Consider the following 17,170-nt stretch of genomic DNA (forward strand, 5'->3'; position numbering starts at 1 on the left):
GCTTATTCATTTCCTGGATTCATGGATGCACAGGGCTCGGAGGTGGCTATCTTTGCTACATATTTGATCCAATAACCTCAGTGGCAAATGTCATGTGACTGATCAGAACTCATAGTGTTAATTGGCTAATTGCACCATAGAAGCTCCGCATTTGTGCATGAGCTATGTTGTGAAAATTGCTTTGGTGGTTTAGGTGATTTCTGAAATGTAATGTAAAAGATACGGCATTGGAAAAAAAGCTGATGATTGTAAATGAAAGTCTATTGAGAAACATGTATTTTTGACAGAACAAAGGATCTCCACCCCTGAACCAGTGATTTGCAGTCCTGTTTGAAGATTCCAGTACTGTAGCCAGGCTGGGGTACATTTGACTGCCGAGCCACACGTAAGACTTTCTCAGCCTTGGCCAGTGCGAGGAGATGCAGACTATCCCTTAAGGACCGGAGTTTGGTTCTGCACAACTAATGAACCACTAAATGCCAGGACTGCATGCCCTTCAGTGGTGGGAGGTAAGCAGCTCCACCCACAGCACTGTGGGTCTGATTACGTGCAGGGGAGTTCGGATGAGCAGAACTGGGCAGTGACCCTCTTGATACGCTCCTCATGAGTTCTGCCTTCCATCTGACCAAAGCGCCACCCACGAACTGCCAGTTAACGCTCCCTCGTGCAGGAGTGTGATTGTGCAGTTCCAGACAGGTGTTCTTCTTTTTTTCTTCTTTTTCACATTGTTGATTCAGCCACTGGGGTCTTGTGCTACATATGCCTTAATTGAAATTCCTAATTCCATTTTCATCTGTCCCGTACTCATGCATTAAAACCTTGCGGCGTAAATACAGTCCCGCCTGCCGTAACGTGTTCAGAAACGCGGGAGCCGATGGAGCTCGTTTCTCTGTTTCAGATCGCGGGGCTGCACGGATGCGCGTTTGCTCTTGTCTTCTGCCAAACGGGATCTTGCTCAGCTGGGCTCAGGCCCCGAGCTTCGCTTGCGAAAAGCAACGTCGGCGCTGTTATCGGGATTGCTGCAGATCTCCAGGCAGAGGGGGGGCGAGATGGGAGACGGAAGGGCTCTGGTCCCGAACGGCGACTTCCACCGCGTCGGGCAGCTGCAGGCGCCAAGCGCGCCTGTTTTCGCAGCGAGGTCGACTCGGCTGCGGTCTGTCTAGCTGATGTGGCGCGTTGAATCGTTGTCCTTAGCGTTCAAAAAAAACAAACAAAAAAAAAAACGCATTCTGGGCAGAATCCACAGGCGCGGTGCAGACTTTATTTACATTTGTGCTGTGTCGTGAGAGAGAGAGAGAGAGAGAGGAAGTGACAGGAAGTGACAGGAGGACTGAGGAAACGTACAAGAAGGAGAAAGCATGGTGGTCTGACAGAGAGGCAGCGAGAGCGATGGTGCAGGGAAGGTCACCTCTCTGGGAGCGCTGCTGGCGGCACGGGCAGTAGCCTCAGATAGAGCACCGCGACGCGGAAAAATACAACTCAACGCGCGGCTCCCTTTTACATAGCCAGCCATGAGGAAGCTCTGGTGTCATTACCCATTCAAGGCCTGTCTGATTTCCTGAACATATATCACTCGCTACACGGGTACAAATCTGCAAATCTGCGGGGTCTTATTTTAGAAGCAAAGAAACAAAAACAACTCTCTCTCTGTGATGTGTGTCTTGGTGTGTTTGTGATTTTAGGAGCACACACAACTCTGTGTGCAGCCAGTATAAGAAAATGTACTACTAAACAACTCTTGATTGGTTTCCTGCTGGTTCACTTTGATTAGACCAGTTTGAACCCCTCTTGCTTTCTGCATTTACGTCAACATGTTTTGCATTTGCATATCTCCCCATTGGACACATGGCAAGCTCCAATTACAAAGGCAACAGGTCTCGCTCCAGATGTCGAGGTTTTATCAATTGGGGGACTGCTTTTATATCATCATTTGAAATGTTTGTGTCTTGTTTGTCTTGTTTGTGTGTTCTTGCAGGACTTCCTGACTGACCTGATGATGTCTGAGGTGGACAGGTGTGGGGAGAATGAGCATTTGATCTTTCGTGAGAACACCCTCGGCACCAAGGCCATCGAGGAGTACCTCAAACTCGTGGGCCAGAAATACCTCCAGGATGCACTGGGTAACAGCTTCAAAAGACTTAGCTGTAGTGTAGTTAATCTTCTCTTTATTTTTGGCTGGTAGAGTGCAGCGGTTATTGTTGTGTTCTGTGCAGCTATGGCTGTGAATGCATTCTGATGATTTTGGAAGTCTATTGGAAATAAGGCAAAAAAAAAAATCCGAACACTTTTCTAGATGACCAACCTGACTCTGGCTGACCTGATTCTCTTTGCATAATCTTCTGTAGTAAAGAGATGGATGGATGGATGGAGGGATGGATGGATAGATGGATAGATTTGACAATGTTACTAAATACATACAAGACTACATTCATACAGAACTTAAAAGCATAAAAAAATTGCTGAGGGCAAAAATACAATAAAGGCATTGGCTTTTCCCCCAGAAACAACAAGACGATAGATTGTAACCTTCAGTCAGACAAGAAACAGTTAATGAAATTTGCAATAACATTTCTTCGGTGCATGCATATGGTATAAGCACTCCCTATAGCTGCATAATTGTGAAGTTCATTCACTAAATGAATTATGTAGGCCGTTTGGGGCCCGCTTATTTTAGAATTTTGTGGGGAATTTTCAACTTAATCTTTCGAAACAAAGTTGAGTTCAAAATAATCTTTCTTCTAATGTGAGCACAGAGGTATTTTCAGTCCAACCCTAATCAACTTGTTTTGAGTCTGGCGTCTATTCTTAATGGACTGAGGAGAGATGTTATACCAGAAAGGAGATGCATAATCAAAATGCCCTTGAATTAAGGCACCTGTCACAGCTTTTAAAGTTGTCACATCTAATAATGAGGCTTTCCTAACTAAAAATGTACTCTTGTGTCCTATTTTAATTACCGCTTCACAAGCCGTTGCCTCCCCTGATACCTGTTTATGTAAAATGAAACCCAATAATTTACTGTTGATTTACTGGAAATTAAACGCTGACCCACCTTCACTACACACTTCCCTTTTTATAGATGAAGGGACAACTTCTCAGACAACCAAGTTCAAACATTTATGAGAGCAGTACTTTACTTTCTATCTTTTTGATCCTGACAATGCAGCCTCGTAAATAAGATGGAATTCCCCCATTCTGTCGTGCTTCGATTTTTTAAAAACAAGCAACAATTTGTACAATCTTGAACTTCTTAAGGACCTTATCAGTGTTCAGTGGACAAATTAATAATATGAATAATGCAGACAGCAATCATGCTTGCAAAGTCCTTAAGAATCCTGGCAGGAATCTCATCTGTGCTTTATTGGACTCAAATTCAATTAAAATCTTGCATACCTTGGTTTTGGTAACCTTGTAGAAATAAAAGCACACGGGCTGGACACCATATCAGGCATAAATGTTCTGCACGTTCCGTTATGGATCCCTGTATGTTTGGGCAGTTCTACTGCTTTGGTAGCATTTGTTGTAAAATGGGTATTTAAATTATTTGGTAACATCCTGTTTATCAGAAGTAACTCTACCATGAATCTTGAATAAACGGACCTTTGTAGAGCTATGTGTTGGAGGTTTCCTGCATCATGCCCCTTCTAGTATCTTCAACAGCCTTTGAAGTTCACTTGTATATTGAGTTCCGTTATCTTCACAAAAGGATTCTTTGGCTGCCATAACCATCCTGTCTACTTCACGTCGTAGCTTCTCGTATCCTGCATGTCTGGAATGGTCCCTGTTGTTCTTAAACTCCTTGGAGAGCCTGACTTCCCTTCATGGTTTCTTCTCCGTGCTCTCTGAGAGTTCTTCCTTCCTTGCCTTCGGCTTGCTCACTGGGGGTTGGACCCAGATATCTTTTAAAGCAGCTTTGTGAAAATAGCTAAAAGAGTACTATATAAATAAATTTAACAATTCTACATACTAATTGCTGTTAAGATATTCATCATATCATAAAGGTTTTAAATCTTCCATCATTCATGGTTCAGTCCTCTGTTTAGAAAAATTCTTATAGTTTAAAAGGTGTCAGTTTATTGGCTACCTCTGTAAATGTAGACATAAAAAGTGTTTTTCTTTGCTGCCTTTAATATCTCAGCATACTGAAATAATTTGACAATGCCAATCACACTCATGTACAAATACACACACACACACACGATAACACTACTGCTTTTAAATTATAATACTAGGACTGACTATCCAATAATTCAATACAAATGAGACATTGCCAAATAAGGTTTATTTTGTATATTGCCCCATGGTCTACAGATAAGATTAGACTCACTCACACTTGCACAGTCATGAACACACACACGTGTGCTCTCTCTCTCTCTCTCGCTGGCTCGCACACACACACACACACACACACACACACACACACACACACACACACACACACACACACACACACACACACACACACACACACACACACACACACCCCCAACCAACCACTAATGCATTTGTTGTTCCGAGACTTAAAATGCCCTTCCTGGCTGTTTATCTGCAAAAGAAAATATGGCTGTGAATTTCACACTATTTATGTCAGCACTGGGATATCTAAAAAGTGAAAAATATGGTATAGGCAACATGTATCTGTTTAGGCTTGCCCTGTGAGAACAAATTTGATGGTGCTGAATAATGTATAGTTGTTTTTCTTAATTTGATGTGATTTATGAAACACTATTGAATTATTGAATAGCTCATTTTTAACATTAAGCATCACAGGACGACTGAAGGACAGGAGACAGATCTGTGTCTGTGTGTGTGTGTGTGTATGTGTGTCTGAGTGAGTGTGAATAATCAGTGCCAATCATGACTGGTCATTACCTATGTAGCACTCATTCAGGCAGATAGGATTCAGATTCTTCAGTTGTTGTTTTCTAAAATGTATTACAATTCTGAAAAAACAACAACTACATGGTGTTATTTATTTTAACAAAATAAAAGGGCCTTCTTTTAAAGGTTAGTTCAATTGGAAATAAATAAAATGTGTTTTAGGCCACCTATTTTGAAGATAAGTAATGTGAATAAATATATGGTACTAAATCCATACCCTGCTCCTCTTCCACAGAACTTTTCAGCTCAGACCTGACATTTACCACATCTTGTTAGTCGTATGAGTTATGTCTTCACTGGCCAGTAGACTGAATGTTAATGCAATTGGCTTTCGTGATGTGACTCTCACCTCTCAACTGACTTTTCATTTTTCCTTCAGTCTCATGAATTCTGTTCATTTTTGTTTTGTAATTCCCTAGGGGCGCATTTACAAAATTGAAAGCAGAGTCTTTTTATATATGGCCTTTCTGAGTCTTGGTCAGTGATGTAACTCATCTTGGTGACCAGTGTTCCACTCGTCTTGGTCATCGGTGTTCCCTACTTCTGTAGAAGTCAGCTGAAATTTCTGAAATCAGCCTCACTGAAGCTTAATCACTTTAGTTGGTCGGTTGTTAAGTTTCTCTGTTTATTTCATTTATATGTTCTGTGAACAGTATGCTCATGAAAGTAATGTAGGACAATAAAATACTTTGAAAGAAAGCAAAAATATTTCACCCCCTGTCATATTTGCAACTATTAAATTGTAATCATCATGTTCTCTCTCTCGCTCGCTTTAGGAGAGTTTATTAAAGCTTTGTACGAGTCCGATGAGAACTGTGAAGTCGATCCGTCAAAGTGCTCATCCAGTGACCTTCCTGAACACCAGAGCAACCTGAAGATGTGCTGTGAACTTGCTTTCTGCAAAATCATCAACTCTTACTGGTAACTATAGCAACAAGCAAAGGTCACAGTAGGAAGGCTAGAAACTGTGGATTGCTTGTAAATTAGCTAACATTTTATACATAATGATCTTTTGCCTCTGCAAATGTACATTTAGGTAGCAACTAAAATGTAGGTAGAATGCATTAAGTTGACATAATATTCTATGTTGGAAGTCTTGTTTCTTGTGACAACTTAGACTGTAATGGTGACATACTGTACTTCTGCCTTTTACAGTGTTTTCCCACGAGAATTAAAAGAGGTGTTTGCGTCATGGCGACAGGAGTGTGGTAACCGGGGACGTCCGGACCTCAGCGAGCGTCTGATTGGTGCCTCGCTGTTCCTGCGCTTCCTGTGTCCGGCTGTCATGTCGCCGTCACTTTTCAACCTGACACAGGAGTACCCCGATGACCGCACGGCACGCACCCTCACGCTCATCGCCAAGGTCACGCAGAACCTCGCCAATTTCACCAAGTATGCCATGCTCTTTTCCTGGCAGTTTGCTTGCTCTGTCGGACCCCACATAAAGAGGATTTAAGAGGATATTCATAAGAGGATTTGCAGGGATGTTTTTGTAACTGTGGATATGGTGCACACTGCTGTGGATATTGCACTTCTGCACCTTGTATGCTCTGTGTTAAATAATGTCAAAGGTCACGTGAGGTTAGAAATAATCCAACGCTCATCCATCGGTCTCTCAGATTCGGAAACAAAGAAGAGTACATGTCCTTCATGAACCAGTTCCTGGAGCACGAGTGGACCAACATGCAGCGCTTCCTGCTGGAGATCTCCAACCCGGAGACCATCTCCAACACGGCCGGCTTCGAGGGCTACATCGACCTGGGCCGCGAACTCTCCACCTTGCACTCTTTACTGGCTGAGGTGGTGTCGCAAATGGACCAGGTGTGTCGTCACCCCTACCAAAACCCTTCCTCCCTTACTACAGGACCTACACACTTCATCAAGCTTTCATTGTAGCATTTCAGAAGAGTGTACTGCAGAGTCTAAACTCAGTTTAGAGCAAGGTTGAGAGGTCAGTTTAGAGTACATTTTATTCTTTACTCCTGGTTTTAGTTTTCTTCCAGTTAATGAAGTCTTAGTTAACTGGAAGAAAAGAAGAGGCTATATTTTCTCTCTCTGTTTTGACTTTCATCTCCTCGAAGCTACTTTTTGACACACAAGTGTAAAAATGAATTCTCTTAGTTTCTCTTTACTGAATTATGAATGGCGTGTTTACGTGATCCAAAAGCGCCTTCTCTCACAGGGTTTTGAGCAAAACATGAGAAATGCATTGACCCCCTCTGGCTGTTGCTGATTACTAGTGCGATACAGGACATGACCGCACGAAGGTTGCACGTGGACGTGATCCAGTGAGCGTCTGTTGTTGGGCTGTTGCGTGCTAGGTTGGGACAAGAACTGGCTTTGATACTGGCGTCTCGTTCTGGAGCCTTCATCTATAGCCGGAAGCCATTTCTCTCCCACAGAATGGGAGTGAGTCAGAACCATTTGAATAATTGAAGATTCAAACATCTAAAAGCTTTATTTCATTTTTAAAAACTGCGGAGACGCGTCGGCGCATCGGAAACTCGGGCTGAGTGCCTGTATGCCTCCTGTAAGGAATGAGGAATTGGTTGCTGTTCCTTGGATTTGAGATGGGAATCTGGGAGCTTGTTTTGTGTTCTCGTGCCAACAGCTGTGATAAAGAAGGGGGCACTGACACATGGTGGTCAAGACTGCTCACTACCTAGTTGACAGAGTGAATGAATTTTAAGATGCAGAAGGGACTTTTTGAGTCTTCAACATTTCTGCACAGATAGACATTTATTTAAATTTTGCCTGATTTCATCATAAAGTGTCAAATAAAAGGAGTATAGGTTTGCTGGAGTTTGAATGACTCTGTTGCCTGTGACTCCTGTCTGCAGACCTCTGTTTCCAAATTGGGTCCATTACCCAGAATTCTGAGGGATGTGCAAACGGCACTGACCAACCCATCAAGCGTTCAGGTGGCTGTGCCGTCCGAACGTGTCCCCTCACCTCCCACCCCTGGGTGCAGCATCTCCACCGGCCTGCAGAAGATGGCCATGGACAACGACCTATCAGGGTAAGGCATGAGTACGCACTGACCAACCGAATGCCTGAAGAGCCATTTCATTTGCATTCCCACTAGGGTAGGAGACAACCAGTGTGCAAAACACCGACCAGTGAAAAGCAAGCATGCAAATGACTCAACCAGTCAGGCTCTCGAACCAAAATAAGGCTATCAACCACTCAACTCCAGACGCTGTATGACTCAAAGGCAATGACTCATCCAAACACAACCGTACTCAACTCTGTCCGTCCCCTCGTCCATAAAGACGGTCCTTAACATCGCGAAGTCTCTGTTCCCGAACAGTCTGTTCTTGCCTTATCCAGCCAGCTCCTCTTCTAAAGCCTGTCACATCTTTGCTTGCCTGCTTTACAGCTCATTCCTCACCAACACCAGGCGGAGGGAAGACGAAGCTTATAATTACACAGCAGTGGAGTGAGGATAAATATGTGGGGAGTGAGGGAAACGGGGAGAGAGAGAGAGAAAGGAAGATGCACTGAGGGGGATCGGGTTTTGTCTGGCCTCGTAGTACACTGAAATAAATGAGCGGCGTCTGGGTTATTACAGTGAGACAATAAAAGCTGTCCGGACGCACAGGAAGCGAGGTGGAGGAAGAGAGTGGAAGGAAGCTTTATTCATTCACCTTCTCTTGGTTGTAGTGCGGACCAGTCTGTTGTCAGCCAGGTCTGTCTGTCTGGGTTTGATATTTGTGCTGAGATGTTTGTGTCTCTCTTTGTGGGCTGAGATGTTTGTGTCTGTCTGTGTGTGCTGAGATGTTTGTGTCTCTCTGTGTGGGCTGAGATGTTTGTGTCTCTCTGTGCTGAGATGTTTGTGTCTGTCTGTGTGTGCTGAGATGTTTGTGTCTCTCTGTGCTGAGAAACCCCACATCTGAGCCTGACTGCTGTGTATGAGCAGGTTGCAGGTGTCCATGACCTTCCTGCCTCCGCCTGACTCAGCACTCATCCCTCCGTCCTCTCTGTGTCCCCGTCTCTGTTCTGGCAGCTTGGTGGACTTCACGCGCCTGCCCTCCCCCACTCCAGAGAACAAGGACCTCTTCTTTGTCACGCGCTCCTCGGGCCTCCAGGGCTCGCCTGGCCGCAGCTCCAGTTACTCCGAGGCCAACGAACCCGAGCTGGGTTTAGCCAATGGCGGCAAGAGCCTCTCCATGGTGGACCTCCAGGAAGCAACCAGGGCCCTGGAACTGGCCCCGGCCGCGCCCACGGAGGGGATCGCCGAGAAGCCCATGGTGGTCTGGAACGCCCGAACGCCCCAGGGACACCAGGCTGGAGGTCCCACCCTGCACAGGCCGGGACAGAAGCCCACCGCCCCTGGAGGTGAGGGGGTCCCGGGCAGGCCGACCCAGCTCCTCGCCCCGCTCTCCTTCCAGAACCCGGTGTACCAGATGGCTGCGGGTCTGCCCATCTCTCCCCGAGTGCAGGCGGGCGGGGACTCGGGCTCGGAATGCCACAGCTCCGTGAGCTCCCACAGCACCAATGAGGAAGGAGGCGTGGCCTGCGGTGGCAAGCCAGCCTTCCCGGCCCTTGGGGGCGGGAGCGGGGCGGGCGAGGAGCTGATGCGGCGCTCGGGCGAGTTCTCGCGCCGGCAGCTGTCGCTGACGGAGGCGCAGCACGCCGGCCAGGCTGCCGTGCCTCGGCAGAACAGCGCCGGCCCCCAGCGCCGCATCGACCAACCGCCACCGCCTGTGCAGGCCGCCCCCCGCGGCCGCACACCGCCTGGCATGCTTGGCTCCGCCCCTTACCCGCGGCCCTCCAGCGGCAGTGTGATGTCATCGTCACCCGACTGGCCGGGGAGCGGCGCGCGCCTACGACAGCAGAGTTCCTCCTCCAAAGGGGACAGCCCTGAGACGAAACAGCGAGCCCAGCACAAGCAGGTACAGAACCGCAACCTAGACAAGACAAAGACGAGAACCTAGATGAGAGGGTAGCAGAGACACCAGCACATGGAAGATCTGGACTCATCCGTCTTCTCGTTCTCCGTATATTCAGTAATTGTGTGTCAGTAAGAGATTACAGTCACTGGGATTTAATCACAGCGGTTAATGAATGACCTGAATGTGTGTGTGCGTGTGTAGGAGAGTGGATAATAACAAGCTAGCTTACGTTGTAAAGAGTGTGTTATCTACTTTGCAACTAGCGCACACATTATCTTTCTCTGTCTAGCTTTCATAGATTCACACACTCACACACGCGCACACACATGCGCACACACACACACGCGCATTCAGATTAGACTGACATTTTTGCTCACCACTCATGTGTTACAGCTTCCCTCTGGCTCTAATCTCAGTTACTGAAGAGCACACACACACACACACACACAGTCATTAAACAGTTATTCGAGTTGAGCTCTTCTCTTGGTTCACCTATCTCTGCTGCATAGACCCTTAATAGCCATGTTCATTGTGGCCTAAGGTCAGAGTTCATGCAATTAGTCACTTCCTATAATCTCATTTTAAACAAGTGTTGGCTACCACCTGGCATCCCTCAGGCCAGGGTGTATGGGCACACACACACACACACGTGTGCACACACACACATGCGCACACACACACACACACACGCGCGCATGCGATTTGGGCCACCGGTCAGGGCTGTTATGGCATCTCACCATAGCAATGCCGGAACGTCCTGTGCAGTAATCGTCCCTAATTTGTTGCTGCAGCATGTGCCGGTCATCCCTGGCAGATCGACCGTTGCCGCTGGCGATGATTACATTCAGTGTTCTGACAATAAAGGTGACAGCAAGGGCGTTTCCTTCCCCCCCACAATGCATTGCAGCCTCTCCAGAGATCTGATTGATTGGTTTGAATGATTGATGCCTCTGTGCAGGAGCAGAAATCCTCCCCACCCCGTCTACCCCTCTCTCTCCTCTCTCTCCCCTCTCTCCCTCCTCTCCTCCCCTCCCCTCCCCTCCCCTCCCCTCTCTCTTCTTCTCTCTCTTTCCAGCTCTTCACTTATTGACTGGGGTCTTGCAGAGACCGTATCTTGGTTCCTCCATGAACACACGCCTGTGGCAGACAGGAAGTTATCTCATGGCACAATTCCCTCTGAGATTTAAGCGGCTGAGAAGTGATTTTCCTTCTCCAGCGCGCTCAATACCCCTACGTCATCGTATTTATTAATATCAAAGATAAACCCCTTATTTGTGCAGAATCATGTTATTGTACAACATACTTCAGAATCACTTAACAGTATGCGTGTGTGTGTGTGTGTGTGTGTGCGTGTGTATATGTCTGTGTGTGTGTGTGTCTAGGCCCCTTCCCCAGTAATCCCCAGTGCGCTGGACCGTACGGCTGCGTGGTTGATGAACATGAACGTGCCCTACTTGGAACAGGACACAGAGGCGGACCTACGCAGAGATGAGCACGCCCTCAACGAGAAGGTAAACAACCCCAACATAAACCCACACACACACACACTCATAAACACCGGACACCGCCCCCCTCACCCCCCCGGCACTCCGTGCGAAATCCAGAGAGCGTCGTAATCGGCTATGAGGAGTCAGCTCACCAGAGACTCTTCCCTCCCACTGCACAGCAAAGCTGCTGATTAACCAAGACTGTGTGAAGCCGCTTCCAGAACAGAGGGTTCGCACTTCTGCTTGAAACGATACTGGCACACAAATCCACCCATGGTAGGAGACACCGACTGTACTGACGTGATGCATGAACCCGGGACAAGATTCCTGGACAGTGAAGCGTTTGCATCCCAGAATCCCCTACCCTGGATTAAATTCCCTCCCAGAATTTAATCCAGACAAGGCATAATCCGTCAGGAACACCAGGGTGTTGAAACCTGGCCTGTTTCGCAGGGCTTTGGCGTCTGTAGGCTGTGGAAAGAGTCCAGTTTTTGGATAGGTTTAAGACGTGAGAAGTCAGATCCTACCGTGTCATCTGTGCATCAGCAGTGCTGGACGCCTCCTGCCCCTCGGACACTGAACTGGACAGAGTGCAGATGAGGATGTCCTGTCTGAAGCAGCTTGGCATCAAACAGCATCCAGTATACCCTGCTTTTGCTCATCATGGGAAATGTAGCAATAAAAACTTCGTTTTCTCTCTCTCTCCCTCTCTCTCTCCCTCTCTCTGTCTGTCTGTCTCTCTCTCTCTACCCCGCCCCCCAGTATCAGGCAGAGATCGCAATCCTGCAGGATAAACTGCGAGTGTGTCTGCTGAAGCTGGAGGAGTGTGAGGCGCGGCTGCAGGGTCAGGACGAGCAGGCCCACAAGACCCTGCTGGAGTACCAGGCCCGTCTGGAGGAGGCAGAGGAGTGTCTGCGACGCCAGCAGGATGACAAGGACCTGCAGATGAAGAGCATCATCAGCAGGTGAGAGAGAGAGAGGGAGAGAGAGGCAAAAAAAAGAAAGAAACGGCCCGACTCTGAAACGGAGAAGGAGGCAGTGGTGCTTCGGTGCTGTTCTCTTTAATTAGCGCTGATCCTCCAGCAAGCGTGCTGGAGGCCGGCTGGCAGCTTTCGTTTGCCTTTCATCTGCTCCCTGCGTATTGAGAGCCGTCTTCATCAGGGAATAGAGCAGGCTGCTATTTAAGACCAGCTGCCGGAGTGTTCGGCGTGCGGCGTGCGGCGCCGGCAGACCGAGTCCTTTTGCTTCCGTTGCTGATGTGGGTTTGTGTTCTTGCAGGTTGATGTCTGTGGAGGAGGAGCTGAAAAAGGATCACGCCGACATGCAGGCCATAGTCGACTCCAAACAGAAAATTATAGACGCGCAGGTACGTGTGTGTGTGTGTGTGTGTGTGTGTGTGTGTGTGTGTGTGTGTGCGCGCACCATAGGCCTGCTCCAGTTTCAGGAATCGTGCATCTCTGGCTGTTGGATCAGGCGTTTTGGATTTTGGGTAAATGTAGGAATGTCCAGGCTGACTGGCCGTGTGGAGCTGGGTGGCGAAACATTGATGTAGACCATAGAAGCAGGGAAAACTTCAACAGCATGACGTTGGCATGGCAACTGAGGGTGGCTGAGTAACACCCACCCTCAGAGTCTAGCACTCCAATCAGTTGATTATTTTTGCTTTGTAGCGTTTCTGTTATGCAGTGTAACCCGTTATGCTGCGATCCGTTACGCGGGGTTTCCGTGATGCAGCGTTCCGTTACACAGCGTTCCAATACCCAGCGTGCCCATCGCTTCTGTTTCTATCCTTTCTTGTTATGAGCACTGTGAGACTATACATGGCAGTCTCACTCTAGCTAAACACACACACACGCACACGATACACCCGTAAAGCTTCTGAGAGTTAAGGTGGCTTTTCTGCAGGGCAAGACCAGCAGGGCCTCATTAGGCTGGACGAGAGTCTCTCTGGGAGCTCAAGCTCTGGTCACTAACACTGCTAACATGGATACAGTTTGACTGATGGAAACCTTTTTTGGGGTTTACTGCTGGGACAGACACACACACACACACAGACACACTCATTTATCAAACATTATTCTTCATTTGCAAAATCCTCATAGCACTTCTGAAAATGTAAGCTTTGACATTTTTTTACAATACTGTCGCACTGCCGCTGCCACGGTTCCCTCGTCAGTTCTGCAAGAGGCAGAAACATGTCTAGAAACAAATCGGCGGCGACACCATTATTCCATCAGTCTGAACACAGCGTGAAAATTCCGCTGAAATACGCAGTGGACTAGGAGCAGAGGAGACCGCGCGAGACTGAGCCAAAATGGCACCAAGCGCTTCTGAAAGGTCGTCACCCTCTTTGTATCGCCCTCTTCTGGCCTCTCACTCACTCACCAGCGTTTGGTCGGGTCTCCCGTTCCTTCTTTCTCACGCTTCCTCTCTCTCTCCGCCTCGCCGTGACGCGGCACCCCGCTCACCCAACCCCCTTTCCCTTCTCCCGCCTCTCCCCCAGGAGAAGCGCATCGCGTCACTCGACGCGGCCAACGCCAGGCTCATGAGCGCCCTGTCCCAGCTGAAGGAGCGCTACAGCCTGCAGACGCGCAACGGCATCTCGCCCACCAACCCCAGCAAGCTGCAGATCACCGAGAACGGCGAGTTCCGCAACAGCTCCAACTGCTGACGCCACCCCGCCCGCCTTGAGGTCGTCTGGAGACGGGAGACAGCTTGCTGCTTGGCAATAAGGAAGAGACTGTAGGCCAAGGAAGGGCGTGTGGACTGCAGACGTCTGGACTGTGGAGGCAGACACGTTTTATGGATGGGTCTGGTACAGTGGTTTTGAATGGGCGGTAAATAATATTTGCTGTGTATTGGGGCAAGGATCACACGTCAAACCCCAAATCTCTGGCTGTGAAAAGGTGTCTACTGCTATCGGACAAACCACTAGATCTCTGAACCTCTGTACAAAAGTACCTAAATGTAAACAACCAAACGTAAAAAAAACAAAAACAAACAAAAAACAGAATGACATACTGGGTACGTAGTGCAGATCTATAGATACTAGAAACTTGCTGTCCTGTTGTGTCCATCCACAGTAGTTCCTGCCTCAGATCTTAAAAGTTGTCAGTCACTTGTTTGGAAAGCGTTCCTCATAGTCACTTTCAGCCGCTCCCGTTGAGGTGTGCTCCCATGGTTCAGTGCTATGTCCAGTGCTCCCTTCACCCCGTGCCCCGCCTGCTGGCACTTTCTGGAGCTGCACCAGTCGCCTCCTTCCTAGTGCACTTTGAGAGTTTGTCCAGTTGAGAAGCTTTAAAAACAATTGGCATGCAGCCCCTCGGTCTAGGCATATAAGGAAAAACAGATCAAATGTTTGGCTGGGCCATTTCTAAACATTTACAGAGGCATGTCTACAAAGTATGAAACACAAAACAGAGCCTCTGCAAATGGCTGTTAACACATGACTTTAGTTTTGAAATATAAAACCCATTTTATAGCTTCCATTTTAACTAATTGATATTCCCTGAGCCGTTGTTAACGACCTCATTAATATATTCCAGTTTGTTCCAATCCCGGGTCATTCTGCATTATTTATTATAGTTTGCACTTAAAAGTCTTTGTAGTCTCATGGCGAATTTATTGTTTTTATGTCATTTGCCAAAAACGAACCAGTTCAAGTGTTCCGTGCCCAGACGTGGCATTTCCTCACTTTAATTAGCACGGATCGCAGATCCAGCGCAGTGTGAACAGCACGGACTTGGCAGCGCACACAAGCATGAATCACCCTCGGATGGTATTGTCCTCTTGCCCCGATTCCAATTCGGCCCTTTGCGCACAACCTCGGTCTGTTTTCCATTCATCTCGAGTCTCCAGCACCTGGCTCTCTCTCCCAACTTCTGCACGCTTTCTCTGAAGGTAGAGCCAGTCCACCCCCAAACCTAATTATTTTTGTTTTGTACGTGGCATCGGCGCAGACCCACCAAGGGCGTGTGTGGGTGGGTTCATGTTTCTGCACACAGAGCTTGTATATTTTTGTATTCTTGCCATGGGAAGCTGCATGCACGGATGCCGTGAGCCGTCACTGCGGGTTCCAGTCAGCCGGTCCGCGTTTGCCCGTGAGAAGCGTGAAAGGCCGGAGCCTCCGGAGCAGCCGGAGCCGCCTCTCAGGACACGGAGAAGGATAACGTTATTGCTGTTGGAATGTCACAGTCTTCAAAGGGTTTCTCAGTGATCAATTCTGCTGTAGCAGGACGAGAGGTGTGTTGTGTAAATATATAAAAGAAAGTTAAATATATAAGATCTATATAAACATATATTTCAACAAATTCTGGTAATTTAGGACTAGAAATTAAATTTCCCATAATGTTACTGCTGTTTCAATGCCATGTGTACATTTATTTTTGAATCAAAAGATAACCAGTTAAATTATTTTACTGTTTTATTCAATTCATTTTGGTTTGGTTTTTGGACTCTAGTTCACCCATGGATGTGAGGCCAAACTCTTCTCCTGCCATTCTGCCCTGTGAAACGCCTGTTCACCCTATGCACATGTTTTTGTTCAGCTAGAACTAAAAACTCCAGTTTCCTTTAAAGGGCAGTTCCATCCTAGGGATCCATATCCCAGTTATCCATATCCAGATGAACAGAGCTCGCTTTTCAAGCAGCTAACTGGTTTTGAGATAAAAACGGTAAGTCCATTTGGTAAAATGAACACGGGGGCGTAGCAGATCAGAGCACTGACGGGCTATTAAACTGGGTGGGAAATGTTGCGTCCAACAGTTGATTTGACTTTTGCGACCAGAATCTAGTAGCGAAATCGCGGTGCTTACTCATGCATCAGGGACCCGTCCTCTGACCTTAGCACGTCACGCTGTCTTTGTTATTGATTCTGCTCACTTTGGTGCTTTATGATTTCCAAGGAATACAGCGTAGCCTAAGTCACCATACACGTGTGGAGAAAGCGCGTTTTCTCGGACGAGCGGTTGCTCTTCGGAGCGGCGGTGTTGCGGGACCCCACGGTTGTTCGGGAGTCACCGGGCTTTCGCGGTCTTGCCAGCGTCTCGTTTGACGAGAAAGCAGTGCGCAGATTTCTCTTGAATGTCCCAGGAGCGCATTAAAAGAGAGAGGGTGAGAGTGTGACGACGTCTCCAGGTTCCCGACAGCCTTTGGCATCTTTGTAATCCCTCTCACCTAGTTGTAGAAAATGGCGAAACACAGTGGCATTCACTCTTTACTCCACCTGTCCTGTTTACAGCAGTTGGTGTGGTATATTAGCTTTGTCAAGAGACGTTACACTATAAAATGAATATAAAAAATATGTTGTATGTTTTATAATCCTTGCAGAAAGGAGTTTTGTAAGTATGTTTAAAGTAAAGTATTGGCTGGGTTGAGGCTTCTTTCGAAGACCAAGAGAACAATAATGTACAGAGATATGTCCATGTTAAGAACTATGATAACGTGACTGTGCAATCGATGTACATTTGCCGCTAGGATAATTAAAGTTTTATTTAGCTATTTTATATATATCGGCTGTGTTGACTTCATTTTCACGTTTCATAAAGAATCATACTGTTTGAACTCTTCAAAATGCCAACAAACGTTTAGAGCTGTGACGTCTGTAGTCGCAATCTCACTGAAGTCTCACGTCCAACTCTTGCCAAATATTGAGATTTTTGAGCGTTTTTTAAAGCTCTTAGATAAAAATGGGAGAAATGGTCTCCCGCTGCACAAAGTGCTGCACGGCACAAACGGGAGGGCGGCGTCTCGGCACTTCTCCCCGAGTCGCAGCAGCAAAGCTGAGAGGTCCTGCTGGGCGCCATCCCGCTGAAGCTGGTAACAGAATGCCTCGTGTTTACCAAGCTGTTACTAAGGCAGAGGGTTGCCTGTTTTGAGGAATCCCCCATTTGGAGACAGTTTTGAACA

The 17,170-nt window shown here is 47.3% G+C and overlaps 1 protein-coding gene across 5 annotated transcripts in view; it reads left to right on the plus strand.

Annotated features, from left to right (window-relative positions):
* Positions 1-16,769, plus strand: part of dab2ipb (DAB2 interacting protein b) — a 94,749-nt gene extending 77,980 nt beyond the window's left edge. For 4 of the 5 annotated variants that reach the window (XM_035527709.1, XM_035527710.1, XM_035527712.1 and 1 more), the window contains 10 exons: positions 1,976-2,120; positions 5,658-5,802; positions 6,037-6,273; positions 6,501-6,702; positions 7,722-7,900; positions 8,888-9,776; positions 11,159-11,287; positions 12,026-12,228; positions 12,542-12,629; positions 13,767-13,934. In XM_035527709.1, the coding sequence (XP_035383602.1) occupies positions 1,976-2,120; positions 5,658-5,802; positions 6,037-6,273; positions 6,501-6,702; positions 7,722-7,900; positions 8,888-9,776; positions 11,159-11,287; positions 12,026-12,228; positions 12,542-12,629; positions 13,767-13,934 (2,385 nt within the window). Of the gene's footprint in view, positions 1-1,975; positions 2,121-5,657; positions 5,803-6,036; positions 6,274-6,500; positions 6,703-7,721; positions 7,901-8,887; positions 9,777-11,158; positions 11,288-12,025; positions 12,229-12,541; positions 12,630-13,766 lie in introns of all 5 variants that reach the window. The other variant, XM_027004296.2, reaches the window with a different exon arrangement.
* The last annotated feature ends 401 nt before the right edge of the window (positions 16,770-17,170 follow it).

Source organism: Electrophorus electricus, chromosome 6 (assembly GCF_013358815.1).
Source record: "Electrophorus electricus isolate fEleEle1 chromosome 6, fEleEle1.pri, whole genome shotgun sequence".
NCBI lineage: Eukaryota > Metazoa > Chordata > Actinopteri > Gymnotiformes > Gymnotidae > Electrophorus > Electrophorus electricus.